We start from the raw sequence: 21,085 nt of genomic DNA, 5'->3' as shown, positions 1-21,085 counted from the left end.
CACAAAGCCTTCAATACAGGACGTTAGGCATCCTGTATGGGATAAAATGGAGGGCCTCTAGCAAAAACGGTCCAGCTGTAAACCTTTGCAACAATAAACATTGCACGTGCCACCTCTCCCGTTTTTAAGCAGTTTCTGTGAAGAATGTGTTAATATTTGGATGCCCTCATGAAAAACATCCATAAACTCTCACAAATGGTGATAACAGTCAAGTTTAATTCGTTACTACGACAACTACTGAGGAGGTGCTAGCAAACCCCACTGCAGTCAGAACAGAAAGAAAGAAAAAACAACTGTCCACATATAACCTGCAGTTTGAACAGTCAATATATAAAAAATCGTATTTAAAAAAATTAAAAAAAAATAAAAAAATAAAACATTTTCCTGCAGTGTGAACAAGGCAGTGTGATTTGGGCTAAGCAGGGTGCGTGCACGAACACTTCCAACAAATGCCCATAAACTATAAATATTTTTTTCCCACGTAATATTAAGGAATATAAGATTGTGCATGCTCAGCCTGATCAATTACAAAGTTTTTTCTCCGTGCAACGGTGCGCTTGATTCATTAATTATTCAAGAGTTCACTCTGCAGTTGTGTCTGTGTCCAGATCTCCCGCCGGAACCGCGATCCCTAAGTAAGATCCACCAATCAGAGAAGTTCCCCCTTACCAATCGCTTTTTTTTTTCTTTCTTCGATATTTGAAAATGATTTGCTACAAATCAAATGTTTTAATGTCGTTAATTAATAATAGAGCTTTCTGGCTTGGGTAAGGCTGAGAAATATTTATTAAATATTTTTTGGAAATGCCTATGGAGAAAATTAATGGGGAATATCTCGTGCTTTTCCGTGGGTGCTCGGGCGGGATCGGCGCCTGTGCAATGGGGTATATAACAAACGTCTCTCCTAAAGTATAAAACACCATCAAAATCAAGATTTTTATAGTCCCACAGGGTACGTTTAAATCATTTTATAATATAAAATGTACTGAATCGTAAAGTATACAGGCATCAAAATATCATCCCGTAATGCCCGAAACATGGGCTGTCTCGTTTGGAAGGCTGCGTCCTCCGGAGGTCGCATTTGTCGGCCGCATACGTCATCGAGGATGTCTCGTTTCATTTTTTTTTTTTATTTATTTTATTTATCTTTCTTATTTTTTTAAATCTATTGTGAATTACTTTTATGTATATGCACTTACATTTATACAATTGTTAACCTTTTTTGCATTCCCAATAAAAAAATTAATACAAAAAAAAAAAAAGAAATGAAACGAGACAGGCTCGATGACGTATGCGGCCGACGAATGCGACCTCCGGAGGACACATCCTTCCAAACGAGACACAGCCATTGTCACTATTTTTCACACCTGCTGGTATTTTACCCTATATTTAAATTTTTTACAGTGTATACACAGAATCAAATCTAAATGCTGACATTTCTGGAATAAAATGAATTTTTAATTAGTGCCTTATTTCTGGATCTATTCTAAAGTCAAACTAAAATCAAGTATCCAATTGAAAAAACAAAATTTAATATATCAATTAGAACAATGCATTTTACATTTGTGAGGGTTATTATTCATAATCACAAAACACATCAACATTTTAATGCCTAAAAATATATCAATGCAGGACAGCAAAGACATACTTCAAGATGGAAATTTTGAAAAGAAAAAATCTTTTTGAGTTCCTTGCTTAAACTTTTTAAATTGTTTAGATCTTGTTTGTCCAGGTTGTGAAGTGGAAAGTACATGGCAGAGACAGGCTTAGGAGTGAGAGGGATTACGCTGTCCAAAGACAGAAAACACACCAGTTCAAAGCTTGCCAGGAGGTAGACCACTAAGAATGTCAAGTTAGATGTTCTATTAAAGCAGAGGTCTTATCCATTATATGAAAATGAGAAATGCTATAAACAAAATGTTTGTGTAATGCTTGATTATCAAAGATAGCTGAATAGCAACACTGCAATTACAAGCTAATTATATTAATAACGTAACATTAACTGGGTCTTAACAGACTAAAATAAAATTTCTAAGGATGCCTCAGGTTGTGATGTAGGTGTGTGTAATATATCAAATAATGCTATTTTTTGACAGTTTTCAACCAAGTGTCATCACTTCCTGTAAAATCACTCCAAACTTTGAGAAGGCAAATTAGTCTATATAAAGTGCGTTTCATTAGAAATAATCAGATTACTAATATGCCAAAAACTTACATACTTTGGTTATTAATAATGGCACATACAGCTGTTTCAATTCTTTTTTTGCAAGTGCAGCTGTTCGTCCGAGTTGTAGTTTTGTGTAGTTTTAATTGGCCAGCAGCCCTGCTGTAAATGCTGTAGATTACAAAAGGTACAGAGGAAAGAAAATGGCTTCAGGTTTTGGCTGGTACAGGTAACGGTAGAACACCTTATACATACAGCAAACAGTTCTCTCCTGCTCACTCTGACTGTATCAAACAGCTCCATTAATTTACTATGTTAACATAAAAGAAAACAACAAAGTAAAAACAAAAAAGCCTCTCAAAATATGAGAGCCTCAGATGCAATAAACATCCTGTGGAGGATTAAATTTACTTAAATATACATATATACTTTTTTTCAAATAATTTTTCTCAGTAAAAGAGCAGGTCAAAAAGGGAGTATAGACATGGAGAGAGGATCGGTCCGCTCATACTGTATATACAGAGCACATGCATTAGGCGTGACCTTTGGATCCTAAATTTTACTGATTAAACAAAGGACAAACCAGACTAAGAAAAAGCAACTTGTACATGATTGCCTTTTGCAATACCTTAAAAGAATTGTTCATCCAAAAATTAAATTTATCATAATTTACTGCCCAAATACGTTCCAAATCCATATGACTTCCGTATGCAGAACACAAACAGAGATGCTATAATAAATATTGAATAATCAGTGGATTGTGTCTCACTTTCAAGCTTACAAAAGGACCCAAAAGTATCACAAAAGTAGCATAATGCAACTCATGTGTCATATTCCAAGTCAAGTCATTTAATACGTTTTGGGGTGAAACAACGTAAAATTTAAATATTTTTCAGAAGCCTCGGTATATGACACGAGTCACATGGACTACCTTTATGAAACTTTTGGATTCTTTATATGCTCCAAAGCGAGTCACATCAACTGGCATTCTATTGAAAAGAGAGACTGAGAGATTCATTAAAACATCACATTTTGTGTTCCGATTAAGTAAAAAGTCAAACAGGTTTGGACAGGAGGGCACTTTGACAATTTTTTCCATTTTTGGCTGGACTATTTCTTTAACAAAACCAGAGGGTCAACATTGATAAATCAAGTGATATTACACTTGTTATAGATTTCTTTAATAATCTTCAGTCCATTTGGGGGCATTAGACATCCAATGAATTATTTATAAAAGTGCATTGAGAAGATACTTCCACTGGGCCAAAGTGAAACACGAGCAGGGATAAAAACTCCTGACCCCCATCAACATTCAGTCTCTGCTCAAGCTAATCCAAGCTCAATGAACTTCCCCTTCCAGTCACTGACTGGAAAAGCAAAGCAGTCCTTCAGAGAACATAGAGTTTTAGCTGGCTAACTTCAACAGAGACTCCTGAAACAAACACAAAAATAAAAACAATATGTCAGAACCATGAACACATAGTGTGTCAACATATGTGAATGCTAACATTGCCCATTATGTGAAACACTACATTACCTCAGACTGCCCTGGTTCATGGTTTAGGGAGTCTTCAGTCTTCACTTCCAAAGGAGCTGAAGCACTAGCCATCTGTAGACTGCGTGTGACTGGCCCACCTACCCTCTCCCGTGTCCTTACTGAAAAACGGTACTCCTTTTTAGACTGTGATGTTTTCACTGCAGTCTCCTCCTTTACAACAACCTCTTTAGGTCCACGTTGCATTTTCGCCAGAGGCCGTGTTGAAGGGTCATCAGAAATTACAGGAGTTATGGAGGTTTGTGGGTCACTGCGCTTTTTGCCTTTTTTACTTTGGGTGGCTGGGTTGTCTACATTTGAGGCTGGCCTTTTGGTACGTACCTGAGGTGCTTTTCCTTTACTTGCTGGTGGAACTTCACTCTCCACTGGCTCAGAGCTCCGGGCTCTGGTTTTCCCCAAAGGCTTCGAGCTTTTTCCAGAGCCTGTCTCTTGTATGACTTCAGAGTCAGTGGCTCTACTTCGTAGACTCATGTTTTTGTCTTGTGGCGTCAGTGCTCCTTTTTTCAACTTCTTGGCAACAGGTCTTTGTGGACAGCTGCAAGCGATGTGTTTTGCGAGGCTGGCTGGGTACGTGAACTCTCGACTACAGTGTGGGCACGAATGGATCTCTTGGGTCTCTTCTTCCTTTACCCGGTTTGATTTCTTTGCTGTGGCAGCAGATTTGTTCTTCTGAGATATGGCTTTCTGGACCAGCTGGTTTTTCTTCTTATTTAGGGATGTTAACTTTGTTTTGGAGGAGATATCTTGGTTAAAGTTAAGCCTTTTAGGCTGACCCATTCTACGAAATGCATTCTGTCCAGTAGCAACTCCTGTGGTGGAAAACAAGCCATTGGGAGACGTCTTCACGATCTGCTTGAGAGGTATGGGATTCTTCTTAGGGGTGTAGCGTTTCTTATCGCTAGCATTAGCACAAACTAATATGTGTTTGTGCAGTTCAGGCATGTTGTCAAAGCTGTTTCCACACTTGGTGCACCGGATTGCAGTGCTAAAAGTTTGGGGGATGTTGTGTGTAGTGAAATGAGTGGCTGAGGCAACTGAGACATCAGGTGTTCGGTTGTGGTAGGGGAAAGGTGGAGGCTTAAAGCTGGGGTAGTGTTGATTGATGCCAAGCCGAACATCTGGGCCTTTCGGCTTCCCAGCCTCAGACGCCATAATCTTTATTGTAGTGTATAGTTCTTCTGTAGGGTCCTCATGGCCATCTTTGTCTTCTGCTGTATTAGTGTCACTACTGTTATGCTCCTCAGAAAAATCCTGAGAGGGGGCTTCAGCAGTGGAGTCATCAACCGTGTCACTGAAATTTTTCTTCATATTTGCCTGATCAGGTTCGGTGTAATTCTGAGGTCTGAGCTTCCCATTTTCTACGGCAGTGTGAGTGCAATTTTGACTTGGATGTAGGTCACTTTGATGTTGCTGGAGATTGCAGAGGAAGGCAAACTCCTTTGAGCAAATGGAGCAAATATAAATTCTTCCCACCCCATGAAGAGAGGAGCGGTGTTCAAGGAGCGCAGTAGCATTACCAAATAACTGCACACAAAACTCACACTTAAAAGGCCACTCCGAGGCATGCTCTATTATATGGCCACTAAGGTCTTTGATGGAGCGAAATGGCTCTTTGCAAACATTACAAACAAAACTCTTGACAAATGCCTCTCGCTCTGGTGTCTCAACTTCATCAGAACTTCGGGCTGGAGTTCCAGGTGAAGCGGAAACATCGCCCCCATTCGCAGTGACCTCAACTGGCTCTTCCTTTTTCCCTGTATCCTCTACAACCAAGTCGTTATCGACTGCTAATGATTTTTGAGAAAGCTGCAATTCACTGTGCAAGGAGACTGAGGGGGATTCCTTTTTGAGAGTTGATTGTACAGTAGAATGAGAATACTTTGATTTGTGTCGCCCTTCAGCTTTAATATCGAGGTCTTCAGGGAGAGTTCCTTCACAGGAACTGCTTTGGCTTGTTTCAGAGGCAGTACCCAAATCTAAGAGAGAAGAATCTGCTTGATCTGCATTTCTTAACAAAAGAGGCTTAGAATCATGGGTTGAGCCCTCAAGTAGTGTTTCAGACTTTGAAGGTGAATCTGCTTCACAATGTCTTTTCATATCCTGAGGCGGTGCAGACTCTGCAGGGTCTAAATGCTCAGCAGTTTGATCCAATTTATTAATATTGGGATTTAATGCATCATGGCACGACTCCGTTAAGTTAGCTGCATCTGGCACTTCCTCTAGACTATGCTCAACATTCTTGGGGGACATTTTTGGGGACAACACAGGGAACGGGGATAGCGATGAGGTATCCAACATCTGAAAATGTTGCAAAGATAAAGGTGGAGGTGAAGGGACAGTGGGTAGGACAGGAGGAGGGGGTGTAGATGATGCTGTACTAGAGGACGATGGAGAGGATGGATTTATAGTCATAGGGGTCAGGGAGGGAGGGGAGGCTGATTCACAAGGAAGATGCTCTGAACCCGAACCGGGACTAGAAGGGGCGACGCATGTGGCACTCTCCGAAGACGAAAGAGCATCAGGGCTTCCAAGAGTGTTTGAGCCTTCTTCTCCAGCTGAACTTAAGCCAGCATATTCATTCATTAACACTTTCTCTAAAATGCTGGTATTGGGTTTCTTTCTCTTTGCATGAGGCGGTAGTGTGGCTGAGTTTGTCTTCACTTCATGCTCAACAGTACTTTTACGACTCATACTTAAGTCCAACACAGCCTCTCCAGAACCTCTGCTTACACTACTGTCTCTTTTAGTAAAGGAATTCGAAAGGTCAAGAGGCTGCTGATTGCAAGAATTCCCCCCACTTCTTGAGGGAGACCAGTCTTTTTCTGTTAGGCTCATGGCATCACTATGATCTTTGCTGGATAAACTCCAGGCAAGTGTAATACAATGGCTTTCGATCTTTGGCACCTTTAGAGAACATGAAACCCCAGTTGAAGTGCTTAGGCCATCATTTCTTTGTGAAGGACTATTCAGTATGGTAGTGGGAGGGGAGGCGGTTCTTCTTTTAAACCTACCTTGAACAGCAGGTAGAGAAGTTACTGAAAGTGGGGTGGTCAATCTATGGCTATCTGTAATTAGACCTATAGCTGGTTTCTGACCGTCTGGGGCCTGCAGTAGTTGTTTGAGTTTTGGAGAAAGATAAACAGTTTTCTCCTTTTGAAAAGCTAACATTTCTGTCGACTGGGAGAATATGTTTCCTACCAACAAAGACGACTGAGAGGAAGGGGAGGACAGGGAGGAAGAAGAGGAAACCGTTTCTGCCTCCACTTTCACTGCAGGAAACATTGGTGGTGTAGTTGTTCGTCTTCTAGAAACTGACTGAGCTGCAAATGAAACTTCTTTAACTGGACAAGTCCGTGTTTCAACTTTCAGAGCATGAGTAATTTGTTTTGGATTTAGAATGAGAGCATCAAGGCCAAACATCGCTGCGGTGCTTGAATCGACCTCTATGACCTCACAGTTGCTCACTGTGCTTGTTGACGGGAGCTTTCCATCTATGTAATGGCTGAGATTTTCAGAAATGTTGTTAGAGATATCAACCATACACTCCTCTCTCTCACCCTCATCCTCCGTGTCCACACTGGGCACATAAATAGGTGGTGGACTGGCACTTGGTGACTCTTCCTGAAGTGAAACAGGCTGTCCTTGTTCATGCTGCTGCTGCTGTTTTTGTTGGGAAGAGCCATCCTGCAAGAGCATACCTTTCCTCCGAACACCTTTTGGCATTAGATGCCGCTCGTGGATTCTGCGCTGGTGTCTGCGCATGTTGGTGTGTGTGCCGAAAGCTTTGTTACAGTACTTACAAGGATGAAGCTCTTTTGACTCGCCATTCTCATCCAATATAAAAGGTCGATCAGATTCAGCACCAGGCTCTATTTTCAAACTGTCTGAAATTTGCTGGGGTGGGTCATTCTGTGTGCTCATAACAAATGCATGGCTTGGAGAGGACACACCGCTAGAGGTAGCAGAATCATTGGGTGTGGAGGGACTGCGGAGAAACGCCATTCTGGTGAGTGATCCTGGCCTATTTAATGCTTTACTCCCATTCTCATGTCTTCGTTCATGTCTGCGCCTGCCTACCTGAGAGCCAAAGGGCTTAGTACAGTACCTGCACTTAAAAGTATGAGTTTGATGGTTTGAAGTAGTGTGAATGTGATTGTGGCGCTCAAGGCCCTGTTTGGTGGAAAAATGACGCTCACAATGCTGACAGGGGTATGTTCCTTCCTGGGTGTCATCCTCAAAATCCCCTTCTGCCTCAAGAAATTCAGGATTCGCTAAAGAGGATACACACTCTGTATCACATTGTGGACTCTCAGAGCTTTCTTCTGCAGGACTGCCAGAATGTAATTGCAGGTCAGATTTTTTGTTCCCATCAACGGACTCTACCTCAGAGGGGTGCTGTGGGCTCTGATTTGACTGTGACAGCTGCAGCGGTCCATCAGCCTCTGCATTGTCCTCATCCAATCCTTCCCTCTGGTTAATTTCTGTTGTAGTAGCACCATGAGACTTGGCAGCAATTTCCCTCTCTGTGGAGGATGACTGGGAGGGTGGATTCTCCTGTTGCAACTCATATGGTGATGTGGGTCTTTCTTCTCCACTAAGCCCTGAAAATCAAGAAAAACATATAAAGTACTGTGTTTGTTGCACCACATGAAAAATCAAATCAAATGGATTTTAAAAGGCCCCAATATGCAATGTGGGATAAACATATGCTTGTAAAGAGTGCAAATCTCCCCATAGGCTGATGAAGGACATAACCTACCTTTCTCTGAGTCCCGCATCTCTGTGATTGTTGATTCAGTGGCACTTGAATTCTTGGGTTCACAGAATCCACTTAAATCAGCCAGTCTGGCTCTTTGCGACAACTTCCTCCTTGCTTTAGGGAAAAACAAGACTATTTTTAGTAAAAACAGATGATTTTCAACTTTCAAGACTTAAAGATAGTGATAAAAATTAAGACAGAAAATGATAAAACATCCATTTTTGTAAGAAAAAATCATTTAGTATATTGTCAACACGCCACCTGCAAGATCCAGAACAAAAGCACTATGCCATACCCTTCTTTTCTAAACTCGCATTTCACGACAAAACCAGTCTGACTACTAACAGCAGCATTAGTACTAGGGTTGGCTTGATACCAAAATTGTCTGCATTGGTATGATACCAGCTCTGATACCTCGGTGCCAAATTGATTTCTCAGAGAAAAAGAAAAAGAGCTGGTTGGTAGACAATTGAAAAAGTGTGATAGATTTACATATCAAACAACACGAAGATACTAAATCAATAATTGAAATATACATGAAATATGTTTTGTTCAGGCAGATACGGCCCATCTTTAAAAGCAGGATCATAGAATTAACAACTATATATTAATGGAATATAAAACATAAACAAATGACCATCACGCATGTCTCATATTTACCATTTGCCTTTCTTAATATATTCTCCATATATTGAAGAACACATTATATATTGTAATTGAGCAAATACAATTAACTTACTTTGGGCTTTCTGTGTCATCATTCATACTTGTGGGTGTCCATTAGAGCAGCATAAACTTGAATTTAATTTAAAGAACACCCCTCCCCCTCAATCTTACATGTACGGAGACCCTTAGAGGCCAGGGCGGGAATTTATTTTCTGAAATAGTTTTGTGTCCCCTCGCAATAAGTTCACCATGGTTTTAACCATGATATTCGAAGTGAAACCATAGTGATAATACAGGAAAAGAAAACTATGGTAATAAAAATAATTTTGTGGTTATGGTTTTACTATAAAAAATACCATAGTTTAACTATGATTTTACTATAGTAATATTGTAGACTGTACTAACCATAGTTGATGGAAATCATTTTTCTATAGTCATATTGTAATATATGAAAAGTTAATAACCATGTTTTTTTTTTTTGGCAGAAACCATGTTTTTAATACAATTTACTGTATCCATCTAGTAACCATGGTTTTACTATTGATTAACCATGGTAATTCTTGTGGTTACTATGGTTTTACTACAAATACTATTTGTAGTAAAACCATAACCAAACAATTATGTTTACAATACTTTTCATTTTCCTGTATTATTACTATGGTTTTCCTACGAATATAAAAGGTTAAAATATGGTTACTATAGTAAAACCATGGTAAATTTATAGCAAGGGAACGCAAAACTTATTGCGAGGGTACACAAACTATTGGGAAGGCACGAAAAAATTCCCACTCTGTCCTTTAAGGTGCTCCGTACACATGCTCCATGTCTGATGTTGACCATGTTGATTATTAAATTCCATAATCAATGCACTTAATTTTCACTCTCAACTCATGCATTATTACACCTCTAACATTAACTTTGCTTTTATACACCACATCATACTGCCTGAATTGGCAAATTGTACTGGTTAGCAGCAACATTGTTGTTAGGTACTGAAATCATGTTGGTATACGCCTAGTAGTATTCAATCAAAATGCTGTACTTTTTGTACCAGTATACCATTCAGCCCTACATTGTACAAAATACTGCCTAAGCAAAGAGTAAAAAAAAGTGTAGGTGGTTGTTGTGGCTTGTGGCTATAATCATGGAGTAGGAATGTGTGCAAAATAACAAAGATGACAAGCTTAGGAGAAATTTTATACAAAATCTAAATCGTATTATTTTTTCTGGGATTACAGCCATTAAGTGCCTTAACAGGGCAAAGAAACAAGCTATCAGCTGGTGTGCTTGTAACAAGGTCATCTTGGAGCATCTTACACAAACCAGACATATGCAACTAAATAGGTCATCTGGATACTTCTCAAATACTCGTTCTAACATATTCACATCCTACTCAAGATAGTTGTTCCAATCCATTCTATTCCAATTTACACATCAGTGCACATGGGACTGTTTTCAAATTTGTCAATGAAGCACACATTTCAATGTGTGCTGATTTTGTATTTAACCTCACAAAACATGGTAAATACAACTGCCCTTAACACACACACACACACACACTGGCATTTAAATTGCTATTTGACTCTGATATTTTCATTTAGACGTGAAAGATTCTGGATAACCAAAAAAATAAATATAAAATAAACTTTGTGTGTAATTTAAAATGCACATTTATAAGAGTAAAAACATTGCTTCTACAAGGTGAAAACAATGCAATATTTCAGACAGAAATGCTTGTGTCAAAAAAGGTCAGAGCATTGTCATAAGAAATCCCAGTCCCTGCTTAATCAAGCATTGTCCACTTTTGGCTTTAACTTGCATATACACGCATAAATTGAACTAAAAGTTGAGGCATTTAGTGATTTTCACAGAATCATAGCACAAGTCTGAAATTGTTTTACTCAATAACCTTTTCAAGTCAATGCCATGTCAAGTATTTCATCTTAAAGGGATAGTTCGCCCAAAAATGAAAATGCTTTGATAATTTACTCACCGTCATGCCATCTGAGATGTGTATGACTTACTTTCTTCTGCACAACACTTTTGAAGATTTGTAGAAAAAGATTCAGGCTCAGCAGATACTTAGAATGGGACAGGATGGTGAATAGATATTTGTAGGTCCAAAAAGCACAGATAGTCAGCATAAAAGTAATCCATCCTGTCTCCAGCGGTGACATTAATGTCTTCTAAAGTGAAACAATCACTTTGTGTGCGAAAAAGAACGATATTTAAGCACTTTAACTATAAAAGATCACTTCCAGTCAGGTGTTGACGAATGGCCGAATTTACCCGAGTGCTCCCGTGAGGTAAGCGCGATGGCACGTGAACTGATGCGTGACAAACACACAACCAATGAGTCGAAGCAACGTGCCAACGCGCTTGCATCACAGGAGCACTCTGGTAAATTTGGCCATTATTTTTCGCACACAAAGTGATCGATTCGCTTTAGAAGACATTAATGTCACCGCTGGAGACAGGATGGATTACTTTTATGCCGACTATCTATGCTTTTTGGACCTACAAATATTTAATCACCATCCTGTCCCATTCTAAGGACCTGCTGAGCCTGAATCTTTTTCTACAAATCTTCCAAAGTGTTTTGCAGAAGAAAGAAAGTCATACACATCTCAAATGGCACGACGGTGAGTAAATTATCAAAGAATTGTCATTTTTGGGTGAACTACCCCTTTAACCTAATAGATGGCTTTATGCATATATTTGGTTACAATTTACAAATACAGATTAAAGACACATGTTAGCCGTTCTATGATAAGACACTAAAGTAAATGCACACCTTTAACTTCCAGGCACAAGTTATGGCATAATATATAACTGCTCTCAAAATGCAAGCATTTCTATCCAGTTCCCCAGTTTTTAGAAAGTGTGACAGCAAACTTTTGAAATGTAATTTAGGCAACAAGTCTAAATATATTTATTCCTTTCAAAAATGTTACATGAACTGTACCTCATTTAAATTCTTATGCAATCAGTTGCATGGTCATAGAAAATGTTAAAACAAATGTACCTTTATTCAGTGCAGGGGTCCGCAAATGCTCTTTTCCTTTTCTCAACACAGACAAGTTTGGTTCGGGCATCTGCAGTTTTTAAGTGCATCAGTCTGGAGATGACTTAAGAACTTTCCAGACCAGATAAATCCATTTAGACTGAATTGCTCATTTGTCTAATGCGTTATAGCACCATAAGATATTAAATCAACAAAAGGAACATTGCCAGGACTGTTTATGTAAAACTGCATCAAAAAAATCAGATTCTCGTATTTTGTAAGTCTTTGTGTATTTATTTAATGGCTGGCTCATGTCTCGTTCAAACTGTTGCATGAGTGAGGAGGGTCTAGAAGGTCATTTCTGTCAAACATGGGCTGTGTCTCAAACCCTAGTGTGCTTCCAAGTGCCAATCTAGACAGCATTTTTGGACATCGTTGGCGCGTTTGCACGTTCGAATCAAACGTTTCAGATACTGAGAATCGAACGATCGAATTTACAGATGATGTTCAAAAATGCTTTCTAGATAGGCAACTCACTAGGTTTTGAGAAGTCTGCGTCTGCAAGGCAGCTAACCGACCTGTCCATCATCATTATGAGCAAGACTATCTTATATTTAACATCATTTCTCTGCTTCAGTTTTTAACAAAGCGATTTACACCAGAACATCATATTTCACGGCGCTATGATTCATGCTCATAAATAATCTTCGTTTGAAATGTGCGATTAGCCAGGTGGCTAACTGGCTAGTTCAAGCTAGCGACTGCGAACACGTCCAAATAGCACAAATACATACTTTCAGATATAAGTGAGATGTTGTTATAGCCAAAAACACTACGTGCAACAATAAAAGACTATGTTTTCATATTACCTCGCTTTGCTCTGGGCGAACTCTTCTTGTTCAGGTTGCTAGTCCTTTCTTCCTTTAATGCAGCTGCTATCTCTGGATTGTCTTCCCCATTGTACCACACGAGAAGTTCTTCGTCTGGACCGATTGGCTGACGGGGTGGAGACGGACCAATTAGAGACGAGCTTTTTGGCATGCCATAGGAGGAAATACTTTTCAGGCCTTGACGCTCTGTCAGGCATTTATGAGAAGACCCCATAACAAATCAGTGTGTAGTGTGAGACAGCTCATGGAAGAATGTTATAAAAATTCGTTGTTTGTCAGCTTTCATAAGTGTAGAAGAGGAATGCTCGTGCTACTTTAAGGTACAACATTAAAATATAATAGAATAAAAATAGATACAAAGGCTCCAAAATTATTTGGACACTTAAAGGTGCACTCAGTATTTTTTATTTTTTTTCCTCATTTTAAAAGTTTTACTTCTAAAGAAATTAATAGTAACTTTGAAACATATGTATAAAATCATGACTACTCATGTGAGATGAAGAGTTCAGTCATATCAGTAACCTTATAAAAGCTCTTTTATTCTACATGGCGCAGGGGCGCCTCATGGGGGCAGCCATGTTAGCATCACATGACCAGCCAAATACTACTTGCTTAATCTCAGTAACTGCCCTGTTGTTGGACACTTTCATTCATGGATTAAATTCATCCTGGTTAACCATACATAGTGAATTTCTACAATGGCATTGGTAACTGACAACTACTTTGTTTTAATGATGCAGCATCTAGGTCAATAAGTATCAGTAAAGTCTTTCTAGAAAGTTAGTATAATACTGTATAATTCATAGTTCTCTCTTTCTTGATTTCTTTTCGCATCCAGAAATTGATTGACAGGCGATGTCTGTTTCTAAAAGGTGATTGACTCTTTTACCTGTAAGGCAGGACTTCCTTTCTACATCCGTTGACAGTTGGCTGCCGTTGAGCATTCCAGTTTTTCCCATTCATTTTAATAGAAGTGGCCTGTCTCTGCTAAACAATCTCTGGTGTCAGTGTAAGCCACAGGTCGACATCAAATAATTACTGAGTGCACCTTTAAGCCACATTTGAAATTTATGAATGAATGTCACTGCATTAATTAACAAAATATTAAAAAGTGCCACTTATTTTAAAGAAAAATAACAAACGCTTTAAGCTAAATGTATAAATATTAAGCGTTCCCTATCATGCTTACTGTGGAGATGAGCTCAGAACCTTATTACCAAGGATGTCCCGATACCATTTTTGTTTTTAGAACGATACGGTGTTCTTTTTTTTTTCTGAATTCCACATCAACCTTTTATTTAACATTTTTAATCAAATGGTAAATAAATGAATTCATTAAAACTTTAATCAAACTGATATAGTTTAATTTTCAACAAAATAATATTGTATTATTTTAATCAAATGAAGTGCTTTTATACAGAACCTCACAGCACAATCTGAAATACAACATTGGATTTTTTTTTTTTTTTGTCAAAAAAGTGATGCATAACAGAGCATCACAGATGTGAGATATTGCTTAAATATAATACAATTACTATTGATTTATTAGTATTATTATTAGTAGTAGTAGTATTACAGTGAATATTACATAACTATACAGTAGTGATATATATCTGTGGTACTTTTTTCCATTAAAATTGAGCTTTTATTTTGGCAGAAGCTTTTAGTTTGAAGCCCTTTCCGTTTCTGTGTTTTTGATGGTAGCTTCTCACCTCTGGAAAAGCGGGTGGCTACGTGAGCCAATGTGATTATTAAACTGCAAAATGCAGCTATTTAATTAAAACAAATATACAGGCTGTATGTGCCTTGTGCTACAAAGTGATTTAGCGCTATGATTTTGGTCATCTGCTACAAACAGAGCGTGCAATGCTCATGATGGTGTTTTCCATGTATGAGCTCTAAAAGGTATGAGCAGCTGGTGTTGGCACATCACTGGCTCCACACATTCATTTTGAAGCACGCAGCACATGCAAATTATATATTTATCTCATTAAATCGCAGCCTTTGCTGTTTAATGATCACACTAGTACATAACGTGATTTAATTTTGTGCACTGAATGTTTACGAAATGACATTTGTACGTCAGATGATATCGGTTTTTGGTATCAGAGCATTTTTACGAGCATGAGTACAAGTACATGAGCACGGTAACGGACCCGATTCCTCACGTGTCCTTTCTAACAATCAAAATTTAGACGTGTCAGTGAGGTTTAGTCAACTTTGGTCTTTAAACTGGAAGAACGAAATGGCTAAAAAACAAAAAAATTAACCACTTTTCCCATAATATGAAAAATAATCTCTGTTATTGCATTTTCCAAAATGTGCGACACATTCATACACCGATCAGCCACAACATTAAAACCACCTGCCTAATATTGTGTAGGTCCCCCTCGTGCCGCCAAAACAGTGTCAACCAGCATCTCAGAATAGCATTCTGATATTATATTCTTCTCACCACAATTGTACAGAGCGGTTATCTGAGTTACCGTAGACTTTGTCACTTTGAACCAGTCTGGCCATTCTCTGTAGACCTCTCTCATCAATAAGGCGTTTCCAACTGCCGCTCACCGGATGTTTTTTGTTTTTAGCACTATTCTGAGTAAATTCTAGAGACTGTTGTGGAGATCAGCTGTTACAGAAATACTCAAACCAGCCCATCTGGCACCAACAATCATCCATGCAATTATCGAATCATCCAATCATGTGGCCGCAGTGCAGTGATTAAAATCATGCAGATAATCATGCATTAACAGGAGCTTCAGTTATTGTTCATATCAACCATCAGAATGGGGGAAAATGTGATCTCAGTGATTTGGACCGTGACATGATTGTTGGTGCCACACGGGCTGGTTTGAGTATTTCTGTAACTGCTGATCTCATGGGATTTTCACACACAACAGTCTCTAGAATTTACTCCGAATGGTGCCAAAATCAAAAAACATCCAGTGAGCGGCAGTTGTGTGGACAGAAATGCCTTGTTGATGAGAGAGGTCAACGGAGAATGGCCAGACTGGCCCGAGCTGACAAAGTCTACGGTAACCCAGATAACCACTCTGTAAAATTGTAGTGAGAAGAATATGATCTCCGAATGCTATTCTGAGACGTGGGTTGGCTCTGTTTTGGCGGCACGAGGGGGACCTACACAACATTAGGCAGGTGGTTTTAATGTTGTGGCTGATCGGTGTATGTTTTAACATTTCCAAAAATCTGATTTAAGGTTTCATAATTTTCAAAATTTTTGGGGCTATTGTATATTTAATTAGGTGAGTAGCAATCATGATAACTTGAGGAACTATTTAAAATTCCTACATTCGTCCCATACCTTATCATTAGTTTCAAACTAATGATAATGTATGGTAATGAATAATTGATGGTAATGAATACTGTATAATTTATTGTTCTCTCTTTCTTGATTTCTTTTCTCATCCAGAAATTGTCTGCATTTCAGTATCTCCTCCAGGCTCGAACTCTTTGCAATCATAAACAACATAGTGAAAAGATAATCTAATCTATGGCAACATATCAGAGGTAAAAAAAAAAAAAAAAAAAAGTAACCTACCCTTAACACTTTGTAGTAAATTGCTCTGTTGATCTCCAGTGGAAAAAGGTTTTGCTCTTGAGAGTTGCGTGCCCAGTTCACATAGCGCAGCCAATTTCCCTTCAATGGATCTGTGGCGTCCACACACATCCACCCCCAGGCTGGAAAATATACCTAATAATAGTGGAATAACATGCCTTTAATTATACACAAAATAAGCAATGAGTTCAATGAATTCCAACTTCTGGTTATTAGCTAGAACTTGGGTAGTTTGCTCTATTGGACATTTATGACATACCTCCCACATGTATACATTACTTGTCACTTGAGATCTCTTCTTTCGTTCTCCTACAAATGGTCCAAACCGTTTGCCTTTGGGTATTAGTCTAGATGCCCAGACACCTGTAGAAAGAAGACACAGCATATGAAGAGCATTCCTGTGTACACCAAACCCTTGGTATGGATTGGAAAGACAAGCTATACTAGTTTCACATCCAATCATTCATAGTGTTTTTAAAAAGCACTGTTCTACAACCGAGCATGATTCCGATTTTCAGAATGAGCCACTTTATGATCTCCAGAGACTAAAGCAATTTCTTGTAGCATCCAGATCCAGTATTAAACATTTATCTGTTTTTTTCTTTCTTTCTTTCTTTCTAGGGCACCACCACAGCATACTCAACTACTGCATTCTCCATTTCAAATGTCAAACAAGGTAAGACTGCTGTTCCACTAATAGCAACTCTTTTAAAGGGATATTCCAGGTTCATTACAAGTTAAGCTCAATGGACAGCATTTGTGGCATAATGTTGATTACAACAACAATACATTTTTACTTGTCCCTCCTTTTCTTTAAAGAAAATGCAAAAATCTTGGTTCCATTGAGGCACTTACAATGGAAGTAAATGATGGCCAAGCCGTAAATGTTAAAATTCTCACCGTTTCAAAAGTATAGCCACAAGACATATACAATATTTTGTTAACATGATCTAACGTGATAAAATCGCTTACCAACCTTTTCTGTGTAGTTACAGTATACCCAATTTTGCCACTTTGTTGCCATGATGACATAATGCTGTAAACCCTAAAACGACTGTAGAAAATGACGATATAAACAAGTTTTAACAGAAGAATTAATGCAATTGCTTTTATAAAATGATAAGCTTCACATTTCTGCCTTTAATCTCTCCAAAAATTGGCCCCATTGTAGGTAGGTGCCTCACAATAACCTTGATTTTTTTAAGCTGCACTACTAAAGATTTTCAGGTTAAAAACAAATACAAATAGCCATTACTGATTGAGTACATAAACAATCAGTGTTCAAAACAATGTCCTTACCTTACCCCGATTCACTACGGTAAGCCTATACAAATTATTTGTATTTTGAGCTGTCGGGTTTGGTTTGGCGCAAAATCGCTGGCTTATGACGTTCATCCTTGCATCATAACATCATGTCCGCACACACAGGAAAGAAGTGCCAGCTGTCTCATGTTCCAGCTGGTGAAACTAACTACGCTGTTCAGCTCAGTTCAATAGCACTCACACAGTTCAGGACAGCATCATTGCAGTCTGGATGGATGTTTATCTGTTATCCTTTTGGTGAAGTTGTTTACCTGTTATAATGCTTGGATATGTTGTCTAATAGGGTTGATGAAGCTTATATTGCTTGTCATGCTTGTATGAATCGATCATCTTGTAATTGTCACATTGCATATTTCATATCATTATTGAATCCTCATTTTATGTTTTTAGTTTACGGTGTTGTTGTGTGGATTGCATAGACATACTATTGTAGTATTATGGTTCACTTGCATTATCAACTGAGGCTGTACATTGAACTTGTATCAGCCATATAATGTATCACCACTTAAATTGATAAGTGTAGTACAATACAAACATAGTAGATAAAACACTTGAATAATCATATTAAAATATACTGGTAAATGGTTGTGATTGAGTCCCCTGTTCTCTATGTAAAAGCGCTTTGATTGTAGTGTCAGAAAAGCGCTATACATCATTCAAAATATGTAAATAGGAGTGTTTTTTTATCTTCATCAAAGCAAGTAATACTTTAGTTTTAAATGTTTAATTGTATAACATAATATCAACATGAACATCAACGGCTCTGAATATCTGCCAGTCATGATCACACACAGGCGATGTCCAGGTAAGGTCAAATCATGAGATTCATCCACCAGAAGAGCAGTGCCGAAAAAAAACTGACGTAAATTGCTCTTCCGCAAATTTGCATGCAGTTTTAAGTTTCAACCACAGATGTCGCAAGAGAGCACAAAGTTTGTAGTGCAGCTTTGAAGAAAAGGAGGGACAAGTTGAAATTAATTTTTGTGGTAATCAACATTATTCCACAAAGGCTGTTGATTTATCTTAACTTGTATTGAACCTGGAATATTTCCTTAACATCCTCAGTTCCTTTGGTCCACAAGGCTGACCAGCTAAACCACTTGGTAAATGTGAAAAGTGATGGTTGTACAAGACATGTCAGCATCCTCAGTGCAAAATCAAATTTTTGTGAGATCTATCCCAAACAGCACAAGCACATCTCAGAGATGCCCGTTTTAGATCTTTTCATTTGGAAAGCATCACAATATAATTAACATCTGCTAAACACCTAAAAAAGATCAGAATTACAAACATTCTAAATCAAAAACATCTCAAAGACATCTGCTGAATGTCTTATTGACCTCAGAGACATCCTTATTGACATCAGTCTTATAGATCTATTCCAGATGAGCAAACAATGTAAAAAATATGTCTTCCAGATGTAAACAAGCATTTTAAATAGACATCTGGGTGATGTACGTGTGCTATCAAGGATGGAAAAGAAAGTACATAAATGAACAAAATAAAAAATTGCACCTAAACATTTTTAAAAAGCTAAATTTTAGGAATTCAAATTTTTTTTTTTGTTGAGTAAATGTATAACATAACTTGCATTTTCCTATGCAAGATGCAAACTTGATCCAATGCCATCTGAGCTACTAACAGTCTTACCTTCCTTTACCAATCTTGCAACATCAAGTTATATGTCATATTATACTGTTGTCAGCAGAGTCATATAGAAATATCTTCAATTACTTGACATTGCTGTTACTCACCAATGCGATTTGGGTTGACAGCTGATGGACCCAGCTTCATACTGTTTGGCAGCCCTCTCCACACATGGGCTGGGATGTCATCCAAGGTTTCATATGCTTCTCGAGGCAAAGCCATTACAGTCTTGGAAGGGGGGGGGGGCACTTTACAATGCGCAACTCAACTTTATATGTTACCAATTTAATATTTATTATATTTAATGCTATTGAAGCAAAAGTATTAAAGGGATAGTTCACCCAAAAATAAAAACATTATTTTGTGTTCCATGAAATAAAGTCATCCAGGTTTGGAACAACATGATGGGGAGTACATTACAGATTTTCATTTTCGGTTAACTATCTCTTACATTGACATTTAACATTACAATTCTGAAGTTTTTTTCCACCATACCTGGACTGAGGAATTCACACTCGAATGAACTTGGAGACTCCTAAGACCTTAATCATTGCATGGATTCTGTAAAAAAGGATAATAGAACCAGTTATTTTTACCATGTAGAACTAAGTAAAGAAATAATCCTTGATATTTAGAATGCAGGATGGGGCTTGTTTCCATTAAATCCCAGAGACTGAGAGAATGGAATGACACTGTGGCTTAAAGGTGTACTTAAAACAGCAAATACTCCTTCAGTAAACTCAAAGTCTGATATTTGCTTTTTATTTCACGACTCTTGATCATTTTCTAAAATAATTCATAAATGCTTCAAGTTGTTAAAGGGATAGTTCACCCAAAAATGAAGATTCTGACATACTTTATTTATTGTTACATGTTGTAACAAACCCCTATGACTTCTTTTCTTCCGTGGAACACAAAAGGAGATGTTAGGCACAATGTAAGCCTAAGTCACCATTCACTTTTACTGTATGGGGAAAAAAATACAATTAAAGCGAATGGTGATCGAGGCTTACGCTCTTATATTTAATTTATGTCTTCTGAAGCAAGGCAGTCATTTTGGGGGAGAAGCACATCAATATTTCAATCCTTTTTTTTACTGTAAATCTCCACTTTCACTTTCAAAATGTGAAAGTGGAGATTTAAAGTAAAAAAAGGACATAAACATTGATCTGTTTTTTACCCATACCTATCATATCACTTCTGAAGACATGGATTTAACCACTGGAGTCATATGGATTACTTTTATGCCTTTACATGCTTTTTGTACCTTCAAAGTTCTGGCCACCATTCACTTGCATTGAAAGGACCTACAGAGCTGAAATATTCTTCTAAAAATCGTTGTGTTCTGCAGAAGAAAGAAAGTCATGCACAACTGGGATGGTATGAGGGTGAATAAATTATGAGAGTATTTTCATTTTTGGGTGAACTATCCCTTTAAGAACGTGAAGGTGAGTCATCCTCAAACACCAAATGGCAATGGGTTCAGAAGTCAGGGCAGTC

General features: G+C 38.2%; 1 protein-coding gene across 1 annotated transcript; it reads right to left on the bottom strand.

Moving 5' to 3' along the window:
* Positions 1–1,510: 1,510 nt before the first annotated feature.
* Positions 1,511–19,807, bottom strand: LOC127425848 (PR domain zinc finger protein 2-like). The gene is made up of 7 exons (XM_051672145.1): positions 19,693–19,807; positions 16,875–16,978; positions 16,598–16,750; positions 13,018–13,144; positions 8,479–8,592; positions 3,702–8,320; positions 1,511–3,596 (listed from the first exon to the last, which is right to left on the bottom strand). Exons 1-7 carry the CDS (start codon positions 19,805–19,807, stop codon positions 3,570–3,572), a joined length of 5,259 nt encoding a protein of 1,752 aa, XP_051528105.1. The 3' UTR covers positions 1,511–3,569.
* Positions 19,808–21,085: the final 1,278 nt, after the last annotated feature.

This window comes from Myxocyprinus asiaticus, chromosome 35, assembly GCF_019703515.2.
Source record: "Myxocyprinus asiaticus isolate MX2 ecotype Aquarium Trade chromosome 35, UBuf_Myxa_2, whole genome shotgun sequence".
Taxonomy (NCBI): domain Eukaryota; kingdom Metazoa; phylum Chordata; class Actinopteri; order Cypriniformes; family Catostomidae; genus Myxocyprinus; species Myxocyprinus asiaticus.
The sequence above is the reverse complement of the archived record's forward strand: the minus strand, read 5'-3'. Positions and strand labels throughout refer to the sequence as shown.

What these genes read in the sequence shown, in the direction of transcription:
- LOC127425848 (XM_051672145.1), bottom strand. Translation starts at nt 19,807, where the DNA reads ATGGCTTTGCCTCGAGAAGCATATGAAACCTTGGATGACATCCCAGCC. An exon ending in GATGCGGGACTCAGAGAAAG is followed by an intron (nt 8,321 to 8,478) that starts GTAGGTTATGTC and finishes CTTGATTTTCAG; the next exon opens with GGCTTAGTGGAGAAGAAAGA. An exon ending in ATGAACCAGGGCAGTCTGAG is followed by an intron (nt 3,597 to 3,701) that starts GTAATGTAGTGT and finishes TGTTTGTTTCAG; the next exon opens with GAGTCTCTGTTGAAGTTAGC.